Genomic DNA, 23,473 nt, shown 5'->3' with positions numbered 1-23,473 from the left:
TGAGTGGTGAGCGTGACTGGTGAGGGAGAGTGGTGAGGGAGAGTGGTGAGGGAGAGTGGTGAGGGAGAGTGGTGAGTGGTGAGGGTGAGTGGTGATTGGTGAGGGTGAGTGGTGAGGGTGAGTGGGGAGGGTGAGTGGCGGTTGTTAGTGGTGATTAGTGAGGGGTGAGTGGTGAGGGTGAGCGTGATTGGTGAGGTTGAGTGGTGAGCAGTGAGGGTGAGTGGTGATTGGTGAGGGTGTGATTGGTGAGGATGAGTGGTGAGGGTGAGTAGTGAGGGTGAGTGGTTGTTGTGAGGGTGAGTGGTTGTTGTGAGGGTGCGTGGTGAGGGTGAGTGGTAAGAGTGAGTGGTGAGGGTGAGTGACGGTTGTGAGAGGTGATTAGTGAGTGGTGAGGGTGAGTGGTGAGGGTTAGTGGTGAGGGTGAGTGGCGGTTGTGAGTGGTGATTAGTGAGGGGTGAGTGGTGAGGGTGAGCGTGAGTGGTGAGGGTGAGTGGTGAGGGTGAGCGGTGAGGGTGAGCAGTGAGGGTGAGTGGTGATTGGTGAGGATGTGATTGGTGAGGATGAGTGGTGAGTGGTCAGGGTGAGTGGTGAGCGGTGAGGGTGAGTGTTGAGGGTGAGTGGTGAGCGGTGAGGGTGAGTGTTGAGGGTGAGTGGTGAGTAGTGAGGGTGAGTGGTGAGCGTGACTGGTGAGTGGTGAGGGTGAGTGGTGAGGGAGAGTGGTGAGGGAAAGTGGTGAGGGTGAATGGTGAGGGTGAGTGGTGAGGGTGAATGGTGAGGGTGAGTGGTGAGGGTGAGTGGTGATTGGTGAGGGTGAGTGGTGAGGGTGAGTGGGGAGGGTGAGTGGCAGTTGTGAGTGGTGATTAGTGAGAGGTGAGTGGTGAGGGTGAGCGTGAGTGGTGAGGGTGAGGTTGAGTGGTGAGCGGTGAGGGTGAGCAGTGAGGGTGAGTGGTGATTGGTGAGGGTGCGATTGGTGAGGATGAGTAGTGAGGGTGAGTGGTTGTTGTGATGGTGAGTGGTTGTTGTGAGGGTGAGTGGTGAGGGTGAGTGATGAGGGTGAGTGGTAAGAGTGAGTGGTGAGGGTGAGTTACGGTTGTGAGAGGTGATTAGTGAGTGGTGAGGGTGAGTGGTGAGGGTTAGTGGTGAGCATGAGTGGTGAGGGTGAGTGTTGAGCGTGAGTGGTGAGGGTGAGTGGTGATTGTTGAGGGTGTGATTGGTGAGGATGAGTGGTGAGTGGTCAGGGTGAGTTGTGAGGGTGAGGGTGAGTGGTGAGAGGTGAGGGTGAGTGTTGAGGGTGAGTGGTGAGTAGTGAGGGTGAGTGGTGAGCGTGACTGGTGAGTGGTGAGGGAGAGTGGTGAGGGAGAGTGGTGAGGGTGAATGGTGAGGGTGAGTGGTGAGTGGTGAGGGTGAGTGGCAAGTGGTGAGGGTGAGTGGTGATTGGTGAGGGTGTGATTGGTGAGGATTAGTGGTGAGTGGTGAGTGTGAGTAGTGAGGGTGAGTGCTGAGCGGTGAGGGTGAGTAGTTGTTGTGAGGGTGAGTGGTGAGTGGTGAGAGTGAGTGGTGAGGGTGAGTTGTGAGGGTGAGTGGTGATTGTTGAGGGTGTGATTGGTGAGGATGAGTGGTGAGTAGTGAGGGTGAGTGGTGACGGTGAGTGGTGAGGGTGAGTGTTGAGGGTGAGTGGTGAGTGGTGAGGGTGAGTGGCGGTTATGAGTGGTGATTAGTGAGGGGTGAGTGGTGAGGGTGAGCGTGAGTGGTGAGGGTGAGCAGTGCGGGTGAGTGGTGATTGGTGAGGGTGTGATTGGTGAGGATGAGTGGTGAGTGGTCAGGGTGAGTGGTGAGGGTGAGTGGTTGTTGTGAGGGTGAGTGGTGAGGATGAGTGGTGAGGGTGAGTGGCGGTTGTGAGTGGTGATGGGTGAGTGGTGAGCGGTGAGGGGTGAGTGGTGAGGGTGAGTGGTGAGGGTGAGCGTGAGTGGTGAGGTTGAGTGGTGAGCAGTGAGGGTGAGTGGTGATTGGTGAGGGTGTGATTGGTGAGGATGAGTGGTGAGGGTGAGTAGTGAGGGTGAGTGGTTGTTGTGAGGGTGAGTGGTTGTTGTGAGGGTGCGTGGTGAGGGTGAGTGGTAAGAGTGAGTGGTGAGGGTGAGTGACGGTTGTGAGAGGTGATTAGTGAGTGGTGAGGGTGAGTGGTGAGGGTTAGTGGTGAGGGTGAGTGGCGGTTGTGAGTGGTGATTAGTGAGGGGTGAGTGGTGAGGGTGAGCGTGAGTGGTGAGGGTGAGTGGTGAGGGTGAGCGGTGAGGGTGATCAGTGAGGGTGAGTGATGATTGGTGAGGATGTGATTGGTGAGGATGATTGGTGAGTGGTCAGGGTGAGTGGTGAGCGGTGAGGGTGAGTGTTGAGGGTGAGTGGTGAGCGGTGAGGGTGAGTGTTGAGGGTGAGTGGTGAGTAGTGAGGGTGAGTGGTGAGCGTGACTGGTGAGTGGTGAGGGTGAGTGGTGAGGGAGAGTGGTGAGGGAAAGTGGTGAGGGTGAATGGTGAGGGTGAGTGGTGAGGGTGAATGGTGAGGGTGAGTGGTGAGGGTGAGTGGTGATTGGTGAGGGTGAGTGGTGAGGGTGAGTGGGGAGGGTGAGTGGCAGTTGTGAGTGGTGATTAGTGAGAGGTGAGTGGTGAGGGTGAGCGTGAGTGGTGAGGGTGAGGTTGAGTGGTGAGCGGTGAGGGTGAGCAGTGAGGGTGAGTAGTGATTGGTGAGGGTGCGATTGGTGAGGATGAGTAGTGAGGGTGAGTGGTTGTTGTGATGGTGAGTGGTTGTTGTGAGGGTGAGTGGTGAGGGTGAGTGATGAGAGTGAGTGGTAAGAGTGAGTGGTGAGGGTGAGTTACGGTTGTGAGAGGTGATTAGTGAGTGGTGAGGGTGAGTGGTGAGGGTTAGTGGTGAGCATGAGTGGTGAGGGTGAGTGTTGAGCGTGAGTGGTGAGGGTGAGTGGTGATTGTTGAGGGTGTGATTGGTGAGGATGAGTGGTGAGTGGTCAGGGTGAGTTGTGAGGGTGAGTGGTGAGGGTGAGTGGTGAGAGGTGAGGGTGAGTGTTGAGGGTGAGTGGTGAGTAGTGAGGGTGAGTGGTGAGCGTGACTGGTGAGTGGTGAGGGAGAGTGGTGAGGGAGAGTGGTGAGGGTAAATGGTGAGGGTGAGTGGTGAGTGGTGAGGGTGAGTGGCAAGTGGTGAGGGTGAGTGGTGATTGGTGAGGGTGTGATTGGTGAGGATTAGTGGTGAGTGGTGAGGGTGAGTAGTGAGGGTGAGTGCTGAGCGGTGAGGGTGAGTGGTTGTTGTGAGGGTGAGTGGTGAGTGGTGAGAGTGAGTGGTGAGGGTGAGTTGTGAGGGTGAGTGGTGATTGTTGAGGGTGTGATTGGTGAGGATGAGTGGTGAGTAGTGAGGGTGAGTGGTGATGGTGAGTGGTGAGGGTGAGTGTTGAGGGTGAGTGGTGAGTGGTGAGTGGTGAGGGTGAGTGGCGGTTATGAGTGGTGATTAGTGAGGGGTGAGTGGTGAGGGTGAGCGTGAGTGGTGAGGGTGAGCAGTGCGGGTGAGTGGTGATTGGTGAGGGTGTGATTGGTGAGGATGAGTGGTGAGTGGTCAGGGTGAGTGGTGAGGATGAATGGTGAGTAGTGAGGGTGAAGTTGAGTGGTGAGGGTGAGTGGTGGTTGTGACGGTGAGTGGTGAGGGTGAGTGGTGAGGGTGAGTGGTGAGGCTGAATGGTGAGGGTGAATGGTGAGAGTGAGTGGTGAGTGGTGAGGGAGAGTGGTGAGTGAGAGTGGTGAGGGTTAGTGGTGAGGGTTAGTGGTGAGAGTGAGTGGTGAGGGTGAGTGGTGATTGGTGAGTGGTGAGGGTGAGTGCTGAGGGTGAGTGGTGAGGGTGAGTGGTGAGGGAGATTGGTGAGGGAGGTTGGTGAGTGGTGAGTTGTGAGGGTGAATGGTGAATAGTGAGTGGGAGTGGTGAGTGGTGAGGATGAGTGGTAAGGGTGAGTTGTGAGTGGTGAATGGTGAGGGTGAATGATGAGTACAGTCAATATGCACTGCTGTTATCATACCAGGTACCACCACCACAATATGTACTCCTCTCATCATAGCAGATACCACCACAGCAGTATGCACTGCTGTAATCATAGCAGGTTCCACCACAACATGCACTGCTGTCATCATAACAGGTACCAACACAGCAGTATGCACTGCTGTAGTGATAGCAGGTACGACCTCAGTCTGTATACACTGCTGTAGCGATAGTAGATACTGCTATCGAGTTGGTAGATACCGCTATAGTAAATACTAAAACAGTCAGTATATACCGCTACAGTCAGTCAATACTGCTACAGTCAGTATATACTACTATACAGTCAGTACATACTACCACGGTGAGTAGCTACTAGAGTCAGTAGATACTATTATAGAGTGAGTAGATACTGCTATAGATTTTGTAGTTACTACTATAGTCAGTGGATACAACTATAGAGTCAGCAGATACTATACAGTTAGTCGTTACGAGTATATAGTCGGTAGATACTACTGTAGGCCCAGTAAATACTACTATGGTCAGTAGTTATTACAGTCACTAAATACTACTACACAGTCAGTAGCTACTACTGGCTCAGTAGATACTACGGTACAGTCAGTAGATACTACTACAGAGTCAATAGATACCACTTCCTCTGTTGTATGTAAGGTGTTGTTAGTATATATACCTACGAGGGGTAAAGATATTTTTTGAGGGGGGGGGCAGACCGCAATTTTCGGGAACCTTTTGACATCAACTATTTACCCCACACTTTCTACAACTTTTTGGACTTGTGAAAGCCTCTTATATATTTGTTGGTGGAGAAATGTACAAACAGCCCACCGGGCTTTGACAATACCTTAGTATCTGTGTATATATATGTAAGGTTTTTAAGAAATATATTTTTCACCCGGGCAAAGCCGGGTACTTCCGCTAGTTTCTTATATAATAATAATACTACTACTACAATAATAACAATATAAATACCCCTGGTGCAGTGACGTGGCCTAGCTGTTGCTGCTTGCCACAGAGGTTCGCAGTTGGAATTCAGCGGCCGCCCTGATTAATATTGTGGGGTGTAATAACCACTAAAAATACCACGTGCCATGCGCTTCACAGTGGATGTCAACGATCCCTGATGTCTCTACCCCCCCAACACTACCCCCTCATCTCCTGCTCCCCTAAAAATACCACGTTCACGATCATGGTATTTTTACCACGTTCACGACCGTGATCATTTTACCACGTTCATGACCGTGGTAATTTTTTTTACCACGTTCACGATTATGGTATTTTTAACGCGATCGTTTTTTTTTTCTAAATTGAGGCCAACCACCTTCCCTATCCCCTGCCCCGGGGGCACCTGGTCTCGGGGATTGTCATCCACGGGAGATCTGTACCCCTCTCTGATTACCGCTTATGCTCTGCATCAGGCTCTTGTTTCATTGAAAAAAAATTATACGTATATATAAAAAAAAACAAAAAGATTACATAATGTGATTTGCAAGAGTTAGGTCACTGTGTGCTGGCATCATGGTCCAAATTGAAAAAAGGAAAAAAAATCCTCGCTAATTTACTCAACTGGAATCCACATAACATTCATCGCCTCCTACTCTCAAAGCTTTGTAGGGACCCTCTTGAAAATGAGTCGTGAGTGAGGCTTTCGTCGGTACTCAAGCGTCAAAATTAACAAATAAGTATCCTTTTGTTAATCACTTGCTGGATAAAGGCGTCCCCACGTCACATCAATCATAGATGTTGTTTAGCCATACTTCACCAAACTGGATAGTGTGGATTGTGCAGTAGGCGGTGGGGGGGTGGGTCAATTTAAATGGCCAGCTATGACCACCATAATTATTCACTCATTGATCATCAGCCAAGATATATTCAATGCTGGATGAAAGCCTCTCCAAGTTGAATCATCTCTCGCAGTCAACACGATGTCATCATTAACATTGCTCCAGCGCGTGTCACTTCTCTGGCAGAGATAGAATGTGCAGAGTCAACCGCCAAACAGGACCTGAATTCGAGCCCTTCTGATTGCAAGCCAATCACTCCACTGCCGAGCCACCTTGACGCGTCGAATGGAACAGAAGTGCGTTAACATCTAGACTATAAACTAAACTAAATCTTGACTTCAAGCTTTCGTGACTGCATGAATTCATATTCTTTGGGTCTTTCGGTAAAGTCACGTAGATGGTTCAAAGAAAATAACAAAAAAAATTGTTATTTTCTTTGAACCATCTACGTGACTTTACCGAAACACCCAAAGAATATAAACTAAACTCTCTTTTTATTTTTGCCAGGTAAGGCCCACTGAGCTATATAGCTCTTTTTCATAAGCGACCAGGCCACAAATAATATCTCGATGAAATTGGTTTTAATTTGTAAATTTATAGCAGCCAAATTTTCTAAATTCTCGTTTCTTAATGTGGATGGAAAAACCGGAGGACCCGGAGAAAAATGCACACAACCACGGGAAGAGAGACATGCAAACTCCAAATATACAACAGGCTTCAGGGTCGGGTTCAGAACCCACGACCTCCTGCATACCAGGCAAGAGGTACAGTATTAACATCTCCTAGCCACCGTGGCGAGATGGGAGTCTATTTGCGGAGAGCGGCGCTGCAAACTTAAAGACTTTCAGGCGACGGGCGGTGAAGGCGCGAATGGAAGTCTCTGCCCTGATTTTCACATTCCGGCACCACCTTTGCTTCCAGAGCACGGCCCACGTTCAGTATCAATATAGGCCACGGAGATGATGATGATGATGGGGCGCGTGTGATGTACTGCAATCATTATTTCACGCTCTTCTTAGAGGTGGGCAATTTTGTTCTAGGTTTGAAAGGTATTTAAATAAAACCTTCAAAGCTGTGATTGTTTTTTTCTCTCTCTCTCTCTCTTTCTTTTGAACGACAAACTAAAACCGGGCATCTCTTTTGAAGGCTACTTCAGAGAAGGGTTAGGCGCAAAGCAAAAAAAAAGTGGAGACCTCTCGCGTTAAAAGTATAATTCTTACAGGTTCGCGGACATTCGTTAATAAATCCAACGCAGATAATGTTTAAACATAATGAACATTTGGGATTGGCGTTAGAGCTGCTTACGAGAGAGAGGAAACGTGGAAGTCACGTATTGCTCGTGAATGCCCGTGAGGGTTGAAGTATTTAATGTGCACTGCAGGTTAATTACTGAAGTTTCATTAGTATTGGCGAGACACTCTTGTTTAAAGCATACCTTTAGGCCTTATGTGTTAAACTACTTCAGAGACTCACTTTGCGCTATTAACGCTAATATAACTAGTTTAACCACTCGAGATGTGTGATTTAAATTAAATACGCTCTGTCGCGAGAGGATAATAGATATATTTGCAAACGCGAGTGTTTTATTAATCAAATTATTGCCTTAAACCTAAAGAAATGCCGCTAATTGCCGGAGATATTTGTTCAATGTAGGCACTTTAATCCCTTTGGCAAGGGCTAAATACAAAATAAAATGAATAAAGCAAAATACAAACAAGTCTATATGAGAAGGAACCCCGGTGTGTGTTGGAGCTATATCATATCACTAAACTAAACACACCATTGTTTATTGGTTTTCTTAATCCGAGCCTTTGAATTCCTCACACCTCGACTGAGCTTTGTTTGCAGAGGAGTTATTTCTGAGGCTTGTGTTCACGTGGGCGGTTCACTGGCACCGTGCCACTCACGAAGAGATAATTCATTAAACACTGCAGCCCCCCCACACCTGCATCGTCTCTTCAGCTTTTTGTATTCGTCGTATGCTTAACGCACATCGTTTGCGCTGACTGCGTAGGGTAACGATGCCATCGACACCCATTGCATGCTAACCACATCAACCGCCTAATATCTATCGGCATTTTGCCAACACAGGAACCACTCCATTATAGACAATTCTCTTATGATTAAGGATTTGTGTAAATTAGGCCCGCGGCAAAATGCACTCTGGAGATTTCTTCCCGTGGCCAACTAAGGCTAACCCATGGAATTTTTGTATTTACAATTCAGCGTAATTTGAATACAGAAGGGCAGTCATCCTTCACGTCAGTGAAAGCCGCGAGAGTGATTGCACTTGCAAGGGTCTAACGTTAATTGCATAACACGCGGGCCTCGGGTCTGTATTTATTGCGAGCAATTGGGAATCCTGTGGTGCAATAGGTGCGAGCAGAAGACGATGGATTCGTAGCAAGAGCTGCAGTTGTTCTGCGGAGAAAGGGGCCCATTCTTTGAAGGAATTGCATATTTTGTATTATTATGCTGGAAATTAACATCGGAACAAGCGAAGCATTTCAGACATTTTTCAGCGGTACTTCCACGTAATGTTGTTCTTGGAAAATTATATTAATAAAAAAGTTCTGTTTTTCTTTTTTTGCATTGGGTACTGCGTGAAATTGGTAAAAAAATGTCGCTGCAAGTCTGAATGCCCTCGTGGTGGTCGCTGCATTTGTCGTGCGTAATGCCAGTAAAGGAAGATGAATAGAACCTTTGCTCAGCCTTTAGAATTTTGAAGTTTTTTTTTTTAAACATTGCAAAAAGCAACCACGTAAAAGACAGTGAAACATATTGACCGAATTTAAACAATTATCTTTTTTTTTACCACGGTTGGCAAACAACACATGGCGATTGCAAATTCAATGGCTATTCAAAAAACAATTTTGTTAAAACATATTGATTCAATTTCTGCTTTTTTTTTCCTTTTGCACAATTTATTTCCCTCTTAAGGAACAATCTCAAAGGCTCGAAGGAAGATTTGAGCGAAGAGAAAGGGTTCAATGGAACAAACGCAAAGGGAGGTCTCCCGGGGTCGAGGTTTTGATGTTAAAACTTCTGAAATGATTGTTTTATGAGTTTCAGGCTCCAGAGGTTGGAATTGCTGCAATTGTGCCTTTTGTGACCAATGTGGGTGGGGAAGGGGGAGCGGGGGGGAATCAATATGGCCCACTTTGAGCTGTTTTGCCGCTTGCCGGAGATAAACTCAGCTGCAAAGCAACGATCTTCATCGCACGCCGTCATGCGCACGTCAAACACCATTGACGGGCCGTCCGCAAAAAAAAAATGTTTGAAGCTGATGCAAAAATTCGCGCCACAGTTAAAATTGACTCCCTCTTTAAATGTTGCGGCAGAGTCTAGGATTAATATTGATCGAGAATGCTCTTTTGTGTGTCCATCCAACATACAAATAACAACCCCTTCCCATCTTATTTAGAGAAAACAATATGATTGTTAGCTTCACTGTCTGAAAAAAAAAACCTGTAAATGAAAATTTAATATATTTTGACTTAAAACTTTCGTGACTGCAGGAAATCATATTATTTGGTACTTTCGGTAAAGTCACGTAGATAGGAAAATAATAATAAAAAGAAAGTGAATAAAAAATGCTTTTTTTCACTTTTTTATTCACTTCATTTTTATTCTTTTATTACATTTTTTTACTTTCTTTTTATTAATATTTTTCTATCTACGTGACTTTACCGAAAGAACCAAAAAATAAAAACTTTTTTTTAATAATTATTGCTTAAAAGAAAAGTGTGTGGGGTTTTTTTGATCTGCTCAGGTATATTCTAACCAGACCCTTCTGCCATCTGTTGCCAACCACATCAACATCAAAGCGGTGGCAGCTTCGATATTGGAAAACCTGTTTGGCTTCTCATTAAAGGCATGCAGTTCGGCGAGAAAGTTTCAAGCTTCGAGCGAAGTCGCGTAGTTAAGTCCTAGATTTATTGGCTTGCGCTTAGAATGTGTAAGCTTGTCAGGAATGATCTGTTGACATTGCCTTGGCTGGGATGAACTATATTCACGTTCATGCTTTGACGTACACTGTTGGATGGGGGCTTGTCCATGCCTCGGCGGTTGTTTGGCCATTCTGTTTGGCCATTCTTCACCATTCTTCACCACGCTTTCTCAATGTCGGTTGGGGAAGGCGAGGAGGATGGACGCAGGAGCGGAGAAGTACAGCACAATAATGTAAATTGCTACACTTCCGTCTGGTGACCACCTTGTAGCGCTCCAGAAGCTGATATGATATTCTGCTGTGCATGGTGATCACCGTTCCTAAGTGCCAATCAGGCTCTATCCTGGTTAGATTCCGAGATCCTAAGATATGGATCATAGTGATGTAAATTTTATTCTAGTCGTATTGTGGAATTTGCATAATATAATCTATGCAATACCTTCACACCAACCTGCACGTCACCTAGGTATCTAACCGTGTGGGTCATCCTCGCAGCAGCAGCGGCTTCTGACTGGCCATCGAGCAAAAACGGTCCCTGCATCGCACGCTTTCAGATGCACTTCTGCGGCCATCTGGAACGTTCTTCCTCGTGATATTAGGAAGCCACTGGAGCTATGCACTGTTAAATCTAGATTTTAAAAAAAGTCTTTAGAACCGATTGTTGTGTTTAGTTTGCTGTCCTTCCCCCGCACCTCACATTAGCACGGTCAACTACGTACGGTGCAAAAGAAGTTCAACATACATACATATATCACTGAAGGAAAACTATCACTTGCTTGACAGATTTATACTTTCTGCCAATGCACCATTCAGGATTTTTCCACGTAGAACTGTGTGAGGAGCTCACAGATTCTCCAGAGATCTGGACAGGGTACCATCAGTGGGCTCCTCTGGCAGATTGGCTGGGTCATGTAGCCATGTGTGCAGCCACGACATGCCCATCCACCGCATGACCAAGCAGCTTCCTCGTGGCCTGGATAGAAGAGGGCTAAGTGTGTGTGATATGGGACTACAGAAGAGATGGACTGACGCGGTACAGGAGAACCTGGAGCTGAGTGGACTTACTGATGACCGATACAAGCGGTGTCAAGATCGTAATCGTGTGGAGGAGACACGTGAAGGATGCTACTGGGCAGCTGGAGGGCAGCCTGGGACGATGGCACAACAATGAACAGAGAGTGGTGTAGCTCAAAACCCACAAAGTTGGCACCATGGCCAGTATAGGTGGGGCATCTGCCAGTCAACCCCAGGCAATTAACTCGTAACGCCTGGGTCTGCCCTGTGACCTTTGCCACTCAAAGTGCACCTAGCCTGGTGCACGCGCTATGATAATAACGTTGCTGGAAAACAGAGGCCGCTGTTATTGCACCACACTGAGTGTAAATAATTGTGTGATGGTCCAATTTAAAACCGAAGATAAAATAATCAGATTTCCTGTCCTGGCCGTGAAATAAATAAGTCTCAGATTCAGCTTCGCTCTTTGCTTTCTTCGAGCGGCTTCCGTCTTCCCTCTCACAATTCTCGTCTCTGCAGAAGGCGGTTCTTATGAATCATTACATTCGCATAACCTCCTACTGATCTGAACAAAAGAAACAAGGAATGATACAGGAACACTCTGAACAATTGCGCATGAATTCTTAAAGAGCAGATGCTCTCCAGTGATTTCGGATCCCCATATGGGAGTCATTTATATGCACGAGATAAGAAACGGTGGGGCCGGCTCTGGTGAGATACGTCGTTCCGTATTAATTAGGTGAGCCAGCGCTGAAACCATTCGAGGTAGGGGAGCAGGCTTTGAAGTTCCACGAAGGGGTTGAACTCCTCTACTGGGCCACCGCAGTCACGGCGGTTTGGCCGGTGTCAGGAGGCTCACGCGATGAGCGTGCGATGTGCGAGGTCAAGAAGAAGTAGAATAGAAGAAAAAAAATGGAAATTGTTCCGGGTAGATTCGGCGGTGTCGTGGCGTCTGTCTGCCTCGCCCCGTAGCGCGTGCATCTCCTCAGCCGCTGTGAGATTAAACCCTGTGGGGGGGCGGGGGGGGGGGGCTTCTCGAGTGTGGAGAGGAGTTGCTGGCCTCGACCGAGCCCATCAATAGCCGTGACAAAATCGTATCGCGGACAAATTGGTTTTGCATTTTCACTCAGCTGCTCCCAGGCGACGAGTGAATTTTTTTTGCCAGATTGGCACAGTGAGCGATTTAGCAGCGAACTCCACGACTCGCGAAGCTCGGGCTGCGAATTGTGCCAAGATAGACCCTCGAAAAGTCGTCGAGCAATGGGCCCTGAACGATGCCACTGCTGGGTCAGACCCTGAAGCAATGCGTGGAACTGCTGCCAGGAAAAGGGGGGTTGAGGGGAGAGGGAATGCACGACTCTCCGTGAAAATCCCGATGACACATTCCCATCATCAGTGGCAGCCGTGAACCTGTCCACTGACGGGAAGAGGCTTTCCCAAGATTTCGCCATTTACAAGACCCGCAACGGTGACGCTCCGGCTAGCTTTCCTCCTCCTCCGTCTCTGTGGTAGCTGCCCCTCTCTTGCCGTGTCCCCTCCTCGGCTGCCGATCCGTGGTGAGCTTCCACCAGCGGCCGTCATCCCAGCGAGGGACGTGTGTGAGCTCGCACGACAATGTGATCCATTGACAAAAAGCCGGAGCATTGTTTAATGGAAAGAAAGCCCACGACGGATGCCGTGCCTTGGTGCGGTGATGGTTGGGGATGCTGCTGTCCGTGAGCTCGGCAGTTGTCTCCAAGCGATTACTATTAAACAAATATTATTTATTTTATTGTACCAGGTTATACTCTAAATACGGGAGATGCGGGCGTCCCGTGGCTCCATGGCCGTGCCCCTGCATTCTGTGGGCAACGCTCAACAAGCCCGAGAGGGCTAAGCGGGGTGGCGACTACGAGAGAGAGCGGCGAGCGAGAGGGGGGAACGGGAGTGGCAGTACACCTTGTAGCGTGACCTGCCTTAAACTACTAAAACTTGTTTTATTTGACCAGGTGAAGGCACACTGAACTATACAGCTTTTTTTCAGAAGCGACCTGGCTACAAACGACGGCTCAAATAATTGGCTTATCATAACGTGGAGATGTATAGCAGCCAAATACTCTAAACGCGTGATGTTGATTCTAAATGTGGAGGAAAAACCGAGCGACCCGGAGAAAAAATCCGTGTGACCACGGAGAGAACATACAAAATTCCAAATATGTAACAGGCGTCAGGGTCGGCATCGAACCCACAGCCTCCTGTAGACCAGGCGAGGTAGTTAACATCTTGCCACTGCGGTGGAGGGACGTACAAACACGCGGGGGGGTGGGGCACGTCACAGTCGATGTTAAATAAGGTTCTTATCTTAATTACAATTTCATAGTGCCTTGATTCAGGCGCTGAACAAAGAAATAACAATTTGTACAGCAGAATAGTGAAATGAGATGGGGATGGTAGTGCGTGATGAATATGATGATCAGTGAAGTAAAACGATGATGAAAGTGACAGTGAGTGGTTGGTGATGATGAGTGAGCGTGATGAATGGGTAGGAAAGTTGGGGAAAGGGATAGCGTCAGTGATGGGGAAGTTAGGAGGGAAGAGGACTTTTGTGTAAGCAAGGGACAATAAGCGAGTTTTAAGGGTGGAACGAAAAATAGACAGTGAGGCCGATTGTTAAATGATAGCCGCTAAACAGAATATTGAACGACGCAGCCTGCGTTTGCCTACCATGCATTCCGCTTCTTTGGTTCTTTCGGAAAAGTACCGTAAAAGAAAGTGATTACAAATTAAGTGAATGAAAATAAAAATAAAAATATAAAATAAAATATACTAAATATATTTTGTATGCGTTCCGCTGTTCTAGCTCTCACCCCCGATGTAAATATTACACAGTGCTAATATTTATTTACGTGACTATAACAATTTAGAATCCGTAGAGGCCGGTGGGGGGGGGGGTGAAAGGGATGGAGCTCCATTCCCCATGACATTCCGAGGCTGTTGCAGTCCACGGCAAGGGCCGAAAGAGAAGGAAGACAGCGTCCGGCTCGCTGCACGCTCTGAGTATCGTCATCATCAGCACCGCCGGGCGCACACTTCATCCTTTGAGCCCGCTCCACCCAGGGACTCGTTTGCATTTGCAGTCTGGATCCATCCGTGAGACCGCAGCCCGCGCATTCGCCGAGTCAATAAGAAGGCGGATGGATGGGGGGGGGGGCCGGAGCGCTGTCCTGACAGCGCTTTCACATTCGGGCGAGAGAACACGAGGGGCAGGAGCGACGCAGTCAAGCGGCGAGAGGGCCCAGGGGAACGGTCCCCTGCGCGGGGCACTTGTTTAGACAACGCCATGAATCACAATACCCCCCCTCCTCCACCTCCCAAACCCACCATCACGCGAGACTCCTCGCCTCCTCTTTCACAAATCGCTCATTTCCCCCCCCCCCACTCTCGCTTCGCACGCGGCATCACCCGTCACTGTCTGTGGCGGTGGTCTTCATCAAAGTCCGGGTCCGCAGCAGTCCGCAAAATATATGTGCGGGAGAGCAGATGACTTGGTGGTGGCTGCATCGGCAGCGGTTGCACGTGCTACGGAGAGGGGACATTACCCCTAACATATTTACTTCGTCCATGCATTGTTGTTCCCCTCTTTAAGGCAGTGTGATTTGACACCTGTGTTGATATTTTTTTAAAATGCGTATATAGTATTATATATCAGAGCATCTTAGTATTATGTATACGCATAGTCGTTTTTTGTGTCTGTGCGTGTTTAGTTTGTTGTCCTTTCCCCCTCCCCCCGCAAAGCTCCGATTAGCACGGTTGGCTAAGTGCGGTTGCGCATGAAGCTCGCATGCAGTTGCTGCATCTGTACAATGGCATGTAAAGGTTACGCAGGTAACCGTTACGCAGGTAATCGTTACGCAGGTAATCGTTACGCAGGTAACCCTTATAGGTGCGGCCGTGCAATTGCTGATGGAAGGGCCGCCCGCTGCAGCGAGCTCGAGATAAGGCCTCTCGTGTCGCTTTGGTTCTTCATCCACGATGGCCGAAACGTCTTAGAAGAGGTTGACATATATGCCGTCACCAAGAGGAAAAGGAGGCGAGTTAAACGCGTAGGCTTTCTCGACCAATATTAGTCAGGATAAAGTGTTTTTTGGGGGGGTTAGATCGCGTAATCGCCGGATGAATCTGGTTGTTGTAATCAGCAGCGAAACGTCGTGAACTCAAATTGTGAATGTTGTGGGTTTACTCTCCAACACACCTGTGTGCTGAAGTAGTAACTCATGGACACGTTTTGTTCACGTGACGAACCTCACTTATTGACTGTGTCGGGTGGTCGTTGGTTAACGACACATTTATATTTACGCGCTCTAAGCCAAACCTCCCCCCTCCTTTTATTATGAGGAAAGGAATGTATTGACGTTTCGACCATCCGGCCTTGTGAAGGAAAACATGGAGGTTCACGGGGTGAGCATCGTAAGTAGGTTCAGTGGGCGAGGCTGCGCTGTGAGCAGTGGCCTCGCGATGATGAAGGTACCCACGACAACTCCTGCGATAGACACACGCGCTGAGGATGGGTGCTAAACTCGACTCCACGGGCAGCGGACGACATTGTTTGAATGAAACTATAAATGACATGAATGTTTAAATTGTTGAGCGTAGTTGTGCTTCGTGTGGCGCTGCTTAAACCGATTCAATTGAGAAAAGTTTTCCGCGTGGGACTCTCGTTGCAGCGGCATTTGTTATCCATGAAGTGCCATTTGTTTAGTTTTCATCATCGCAAACTTTATCCAAACGTGAGTTCCCTTCCTTGCCATTGGTGCTCCAGTGCTACACATCAAACGATGCCGGGACCATTTCTGTTGCTAACTGGTGAGTGCCCTAATCAACTACAATTCTATTTTTTTTATATTTTGGCACTCTGCTGATATCACGTCGGAGGCCAGTTGGTGAATTTCGCCTCCGTCTTTCCTCCCAAAATCTGCGATTGATCAAGTCGGACATGCGGCACAATGGCATATTCTACACGGGCGAATATCATTTTTTTTTACATTCCGGCCCCTATCCAAACGTTTACGTATTCTCTTTCTGTTTACAAAAGTGGCCTTGTTTATTTCTACTTTCGAAAATAAATGGGAATACACGTGGCCACATTCCGCCTCGTTTTGCCCTTAAAGCGCCGCCCCGGTGAAATGGAAACGAACGGGACGTGTGCTCGCGCCGCGGAGGATGCCTCGTCGAGGCAGAGCCGATCCATCATCGCGCGTCGCTTATTAAGGGCCGTGATGAGCTGCACGTTTGTTCCATTAGGCAACGGCGCTCCTCCGCCGTCTCAGACACGTTGGCAGACGGCAGGGATGGGCGGATGCGGAGAAGGGTGGAGGAGGTGCGCTGCAAATGAAAGCAGCGTGGAGGTCGCTCTAGCCCGCAATTGTGCGCGTGTGGGTGGGTGCGTGTGCGCGTCAGGGTTGTCGGAGGGTATTGTGCGTGTAAAAATGGCAATTTCATCAGCATCGTTTACCCCCGCCGCCCCTCCCGCCCCGCTTGAGGATTTCACGCACGTATGCATGCCGGAGCGTACGCGTGCGTTCTCCTTCGCGCACGCGTGCCGGCAGACAGAGCGCGTTGAGGACGCCCAAACCGAGCCGCAGGATGTCGCCGCTTACATGGCGCAGTCCAATTAAAGGGCTCTAATTCCGGCCTCGACAACGCGAGGTAGCGAGTGGCCTCGAGTGGTCCAAGCGCTCCCACGCGGCTCGCAATTCCGTACCTCTCTCTTGCGCTAGAGCCGCCGGAACAGCTAAATCCGGGACAGAGATTTGGGAAGCCACCGCTGTGCCGTTCCTTGACCCACACTCCCCGATAAGTTAAATTGATGCTACTAATTAATAATGCATTCTGGTCGGTGAAAAAAACATTTTGGGCCGATGTGACGGTATTCGCCGTTTCCTTTCTCTTGGCGTGTGGCGGCATGGAAATATAGGCCACGTTAATTGTTACACGTATTCATCTTGGTCTTGGTGAGTTATGATCCACCGCCAGCCATTCCCGGCGACACGGGTGAATTTGGGAAAAAGTACAGAGAAGGAGCGGGTGGATACTCGCAGCCTGACCTGTGAACCCTGATTTACGACCATCCATCCGAATGAATGTTAACTCTTGAGCGAGCAACCGATAAGAGTGTGCGGTGTTGGGTGCTTGAGCTTCGTTGTTTGTACGAAGGCTTAACCACCACCCCCGTCACCTCTCTCGTAAGTAGAGGGAGGGAGGGGCGGGTGCCTTGAATTACTGCAACTTTTATCCTTCTCCACTGGGATCTGGCTCTCTCCCTCTCTTCCGACGTCAGCCCCGGCCTCTCAGTTCACCTCATCTCTGCCCAGTGTGATCATTTTGTAACGCATTTCCGCCTGCATTTGGGAAAAGGTGCTCTCTCTCTCTCACCGAGGGGTGCGCGTGAGAGGGCGGCGTTGTTGCAGCACAAACCCAGCCGCAGTTTCTGTTCTTTCACGTGGAAACCCCCCCCCCCCACTGTCGAGTATTGTTTTGGCCAGTATTCTAGCCAACAACAACAACAACAACGTAAAGAGACGGCGGTGTTTTAGCACCAGCGTGGCTTGTCTGAAACATTTTTGTTTGTGAATGCGAGTGCGTGTAGATTTTTTTGTTACAATAAATTACGAAGAAAAAAAAGTTTTGCAGATGTCTTGCAAGGCATAAGGATAACAAAGTTGCTTCACAGGCTCTTGCCACGTCTGGCATCGTCTTGGCAGTGCCCGGGCTCCTCCCTGCAACTCTCTCTCTGTCCCCTGCCAGTCTCGCCGCTTTGCCAAAACCGTGTCCCTGTCTGTCCACGTACGTTACCTGCCCATCGCATTTTGACCGGGTGTTCGCAGAGAACTTGTGTTCACGGCCTTATCTCGAATCCTCCAGGCGTCTGGGGACGAGGTTGTCGGTACAATGGCACTTTCTGTCTCAGCGTGCGGTCACGCAGTTCTCTTTTCACGCCCACTCATTTGTTTCTGAGTCATGGCCACGATGCCCGTAATATTCGTCTGCACTTGCAGCATATGCAATTATATGACTAAACATTTTTTTTATTGTACCAGTTAAGGCCTACTGAGTTATATGGATCTTTTTCCGAAGCGAACTGCCCACAATTGATAGCTGAACGAGGTGGTGTATCATGATGTGGTAATTTATAGCAGCCAAATACTCTAAGCGCATGTTGATTCTTAATGAGGAAGGGAAACGGGACGACCCGGAGAAAAATCCATGCAACTACGGGGAGAACAAGGAAACTCGAAATATACGGGTTGTAAGGGCCGTGATTGAATCCACGCCCCCCTGCATACCAGGCCAGGTTATTAACATCTCGCCACTGTGGTGTCCTCACATCTAAAAGCATGCCGTAATACTATGAAAGTATATTTCAAAGAGGTCTGTCTCACATATATATAAAACCCATCTAATAATAAAGAAGTATAAATCGAGGGTAGCTATAGAAAGTGATGAGATATCAAAATCAGAGCGGAATGTCTTGCTATTCATCGCCTAAGACCCTGCACATGAAACGGACTCTCTCCGACACCCTTCTTTCAGGTAACTTCTTTCTAATCCCACGTCAAAGCCGCATCAAGGAGCGAAGACAGGGAAAAAAAAGGCATTTTCAATCTCTTTAAAGCACCGTCAATTGGAACTGCGTGAAGAAAAAAGAATGTGAACATACATTTTTTTACATTTAAATGAATAATGTATAAAATATCTGGCGGTGTGCGCGGTTTAATTATGAATTGCCTTGTGTGTGTGTCTTCCCTCTCCTCTCTTCTGCTGCGATCCCTTGTCGGCGGGTGGGGACAGTGGAAAGCCAGAAAAACAACAACAAGGGTAAGTGGAGTGTTGCCGCACTTAAACACCGTGCAGCGCTGCACCGTTAATCGTCGTCGTTTTGATTTCCACTCGCACACTGAACCTGCTCGCAGCGCGTGCAGGCTGCTGATGTTGCGCGTGTGCATGCGTGTGCGTGTGCGTGCGTGCCCATGTTTATTTTAGGTAAGTGCTCCGAGGATAAAAACAAAACTTGAGTTGTTATCGGGACAGGAGAAGATTCTTGAGTGTGCCCCCGCGCTCTCATCCACAGTCTCGCGCTGCGTTGAGCGAAACACCGCAGAGCTCGCATGGAAAAATGCCGCTCTGAAAAAATATATCTGGCTGCCTTAATGTCATTGTTGTACGCATGTTGAACGTATTTCGCAGCGTACGTAGCCAACCGTGCTGATCGGAGGCGCGATTGTTACCCTACAACAGCCGAATGCAATCTTAACAATTGTGACGATTTACTCTGGAAGGCCCGCCTGAGCGTCAAAAGATCTGACCAATGCCGGCGGCAACCTCACCGTGCATGGGGCAAGGTCACCCTGGTGCTAACCAGGATCAGTTCTGCTTTACTTCTGACATCTGATGAGACTGGGCACATTTTGTTCGCAATATATTTGTTCGAAAGACATCCTCAAAGTTTACCCTCCTCTTCCAGGTGTCCGACTACAGCCTGTGGTATCAGTTGGTATCAGTACGAGCTATTAAAGGCCGTAGAGTACAGTGGTCGAGTAGAGCGTTTGGTGTCAGCATATCTTCACTCTGCATGCTCTGTTCAGCGCTGTTGCTACAGAACGTCATTTTAAGAAATCCTCTGGGCTCTTAATGTGGCCTTGACATAAGGCCCTCAATGGCCTGCTCTCCTGAGACACGATTTAACATTTAATTTCTGATATCAGATAAAACCGCGAGCTTAATTTCCCCAGTGAAGCACCTCGCGGGCTGTGCTCGCGTGGCTTTCTGCACGGCATGGGAACAAAGATCGGATCCCCATGTGAAAGTCATTGAAGGCGCTGTTACTTGGAAGAAAACTCACTTTTTATGAGCTAGCAATTCCGTCCGCATGGAGGAAAAAAAAGGGAAGTCAGAGCATTTTTGTCTTTCAATGCAAGCGGTTTGATAGCCTCAGCGGTCAGCACATTCGCCACTGGCCCAGTTTGCGCGAGGGTCAGCTGGTTCAATTCCCACAGCCGTGGGTCAAGTGTTGTACGAAATTACCAAAGTGTGTTGTTTGCCGAGGGGTAGAGGCAGTTTCACCGTGGTTAGCGAATTCTGCTCTGGAACCCCAGCCACCTGAATTCATTTCCCTGGCCAAAGCCGACATAGGTGGCGAGTGATATCTGAATCATTGTAACAAAAATATAATTAATATAAAATAAAATGGAATGGTGCCAAAGTGATCAGTGCACTGTACAATTAATTTGGTGGCCTGAGTGACGTCAGTGCCTCGTAATATCAATGCCTAGTGACATCAGTGTCTAGTGACATCAGTGCCTAGTGACATCAATGTCTAGTGACGTCAGTGTCTAGTGACATCAGTGTCTAGTGACATCAATGTCTAGTGACATCAGTGTCTAGTGACATCAGTGCCTAGTGACATCAGTGTCTAGTGACGTCAGTGTCTAGTGACATCAATGTCTAGTGACATCAATGTCTAGTGACATCAGTGTCTAGTGACATCAGTGTCTAGTGACATCAATGTCTAGTGACATCAGTGTCTAGTGACGTCAGTGGCTAGTGACGTCAGTGTCTAGTGACATCAATGTCTAGTGACATCAGTGTCTAGTGACATCAATGTCTAGTGATATCATTGTCTAGTGACGTCAGTGTCTAGTGACATCAGTGTCTAGTGACATCAGTGTCTAGTGACGTCAGTGTCTAGTGACGTCAGTGTCTAATGACATCAGTGTCTAGTGACATCAGTGCCTAGTGACATGAATGTCTAGTGATATCAGTATCTAGTGACATCAGTGTCTAGTGACATCAATGTCTAGTGACATCAGTGTCTAGTGACGTCAGTGTCTAGTGACATCAGTGTCTAGTGACATCAGTGTCTAGTGACATCAGTGCCTAGTGACATCAGTGTCTAGTGACATCAGTGCCTAGTGACATCAATGTCTAGTGACATCAGTGTCTAGTGACATCAGTGTCTAGTGACATCAATGTCTAGTGACATCAGTGTCTAGTGACATCAGTGTCTAGTGACATCATTGTCTAGTGACATCAGTGTCTAGTGACATCAGTGTCTAGTGACGTCAGTAGCTAGTGACATCAGTGTCTAGTGACGTCAGTGTCTAGTGACATCAGTGCCTAGTGACGTCTCACCTGCTTCCCTGTCCACCCCACTTTACCAACCCGGCCAAACAATTCCCCCCGCCCCTTGACCGCCGACACAACGCCAGAGGAGTCGGGGGGTGGCATTCATTCAGCAGTCGGGGCTGACCAATCGCTGTAAAGCTGAAGCTCAATATTCACTACCGTGCAATGGGGCATTCCAAGACAATGCTGCGGTTTCATCGTCATTGTCACGGGTGGAGCTTTTTTGTAGCGATGCCGTGGCCGAAACGCTGCCGGGAGTTGAACGTCACCGTGCGCGAGCGAAAGGTGACGGCGCTGCGACCCGCCGTCCCCATGTGTCCGTGGTCTCTCATTGCCGGGCAGTGATGAATCCACAATGGGGCTCCCTCCTGATTAAATGAAGGGCATAAAAACATTTAAAAATAATAATCAGTCGGGGTCAACTGGCTATCTTGTGTCAGTCGAGGGCCGTTCGTGCCCACGTTAGTTGACCGGTGGCTGCGCTCGTGATTAGATTAAGCCGAGTTGTGCTCCTCGTTTAAATTAACTCCGAAAACTCCGGTCGAGGCGCGATGTGTCTTTTTGGCATGCGGCTTTGAGAGGGGCCGGGCACAGCCTTGCAATCGGAATCAGGCACACCGGCGGGAATGAACAGATACAAAACAACGTGAGCGATATATCAGCATAAAAATGTGAATTTTAAAAGTTGCATAAAGAACGTGTGACTTGTGATTTTGTTTCTTTTAAATCTACTTTTGCGAAAGCGAGCTGCGAAAAAGTGGAGCAGGATTATATTAAAGTTTTCCGAATTGAAAATGCAATTCAATGCGATTCAAAAAGCAAGAGGTGCCTGGATAGCCCGACGATTGCAGCACTGAACCGGCACCGCTAACATCCTGGGTGGGAATTTGGGCAGCCACCCACGAGAATTCTGCATTCTCAAACGGACAGTGTATTATGGTCTCAACCTGTTTGCCAGGCACTGCGTAATGCACGTTTAGGTTTTCAATCAAACTGTTTAAACGAAACCCAAAGAAACTTTTCATTTTACCAGGTAAGGCCCACTGAGCTATACAGCTCATTTTTAAAAGCGATCTTCAGCAGCCAAATACTCTACATGCGCGATGTTGATTCTGAATGTGGAGGGAAAACCCAGGGGACCCGGAGAAATATCCACGCGACCACAGTGACAGAGACATGAAAACTCCAAATATACAGGCGTTAGGGTCTGGATCAAACCCACGACCTCATGCATACCAGGTGAGGCAATTAACATCTCGCCACCGTGGCACCTTATATCAGCATGTGCAGAGCCCTGAATGTGGATAAGACAGCACGCAAAGTGATCTCAGAAATAGTTCCGCATTATAATCTTCCACAGGCCATTCCCTACATGGTGGGGGGTGGTGCACTACTTTGTGAGAGTTCCAATTGGAGATGTCTACATCTCACGACATGGCACCAACAGCGCAATCTATCGCAGTGGAATACCTACGTTTTAGACATTTTGAACGGGGATGCGTTTCAAATAAGTAGTTATGCGCAACACAAAAGTTGCTTTCTTTCCAGAAGCGGACTTGTTACAGCCATCCAAATCACACACACGAACGAAAAAAATGGCAGTTGACTCGTTGTAATCATGGACACGTTCCTTCTACCGCTGTGCATGCAATCAAATCGGGCGCTCGTTTTGTGCACGCGTCGAGTTCCCACTGCCACGGAAGGAGATAGCAGGGAGAGGAAGCTGCAGAGAAAATTACAAAGTGTGATTGGAGATCCGCTGCGAATCACCTCCTGGTCTCGCGATGGCCATTGTCACGCATCTTTCTTGCTGTGACACAAACTTTCCGCTTCATATTTGGTAACTGCATTTTTCTCTGTACTTTTCGAAATTTAGTGTCATTTTTTCGAGAACTTTTTATTCTAAATCAACTGTTGGATGAAGCCCTCTCGATGCTGTGTTGGTTCACCGTGGTGGTGAGATGTTATCTCCCTCGCCTGGTATGCAGCAGGTCTTGGGTCCGATCCTGACCCTGACGCCTGTATATTTTGAGTCTGCACGTTCACTCTCCCCGTAGTCTCGTGTATTTTTCTCCAGGCCCTCCGGTTTTTCCCTCCACATTTAGAATCAACGTGCGTTTATAGTATTTGCATACGTTTCCACGCGATGATAAGCCGCTTTCGTTGAGTTATAATTTGTGATGTTATGGTCGCTTCTGAAAAGGATCTATATAGTTCAGTGGGCCTTACCTTGTAAAATAAAAAGTTTCTTTTATTTTACTTCACCAATGTAGTCACTTCAAGTTGGTGAGGTGGGGGGGTAGAACTGGTTCAGCTATCACTCACTACTCATGTTAGTTGTGAGCAGGAATCAAACTCCAGTGGCTGGGATCAGAACCCAGTACCCAGATCACTGTGATGCCACCTATCCACTCCCGCTGTAATTTCGCACAGTAATAAAATGTTTCATGTTCGGCAATAATTGAAAAATATATAAAAAATGCATACACTCTTTATGACGGTGATACTTAAATGTATTTAATAA

General features: G+C 48.2%; 1 protein-coding gene across 1 annotated transcript in view; it reads left to right on the top strand.

Annotated features, from left to right (window-relative positions):
• LOC144719135 (cell adhesion molecule 2-like) overlaps positions 1-23,473 on the top strand; it is a 127,868-nt gene that overhangs the window by 37,747 nt on the left and 66,648 nt on the right. The window contains exon 2 of the mRNA XM_078595003.1: positions 18,616-18,642. Coding sequence (XP_078451129.1) covers positions 18,616-18,642 — 27 coding nt within the window. The remainder of the gene's footprint in view (positions 1-18,615; positions 18,643-23,473) is intronic.

Source organism: Lampetra planeri, chromosome 5 (genome assembly GCF_965212315.1).
Source record: "Lampetra planeri chromosome 5, kcLamPlan1.2.h2, whole genome shotgun sequence".
Taxonomy (NCBI): Eukaryota; Metazoa; Chordata; class Hyperoartia; order Petromyzontiformes; family Petromyzontidae; genus Lampetra; species Lampetra planeri.
The sequence above is the reverse complement of the archived record's forward strand: the minus strand, read 5'-3'. Positions and strand labels throughout refer to the sequence as shown.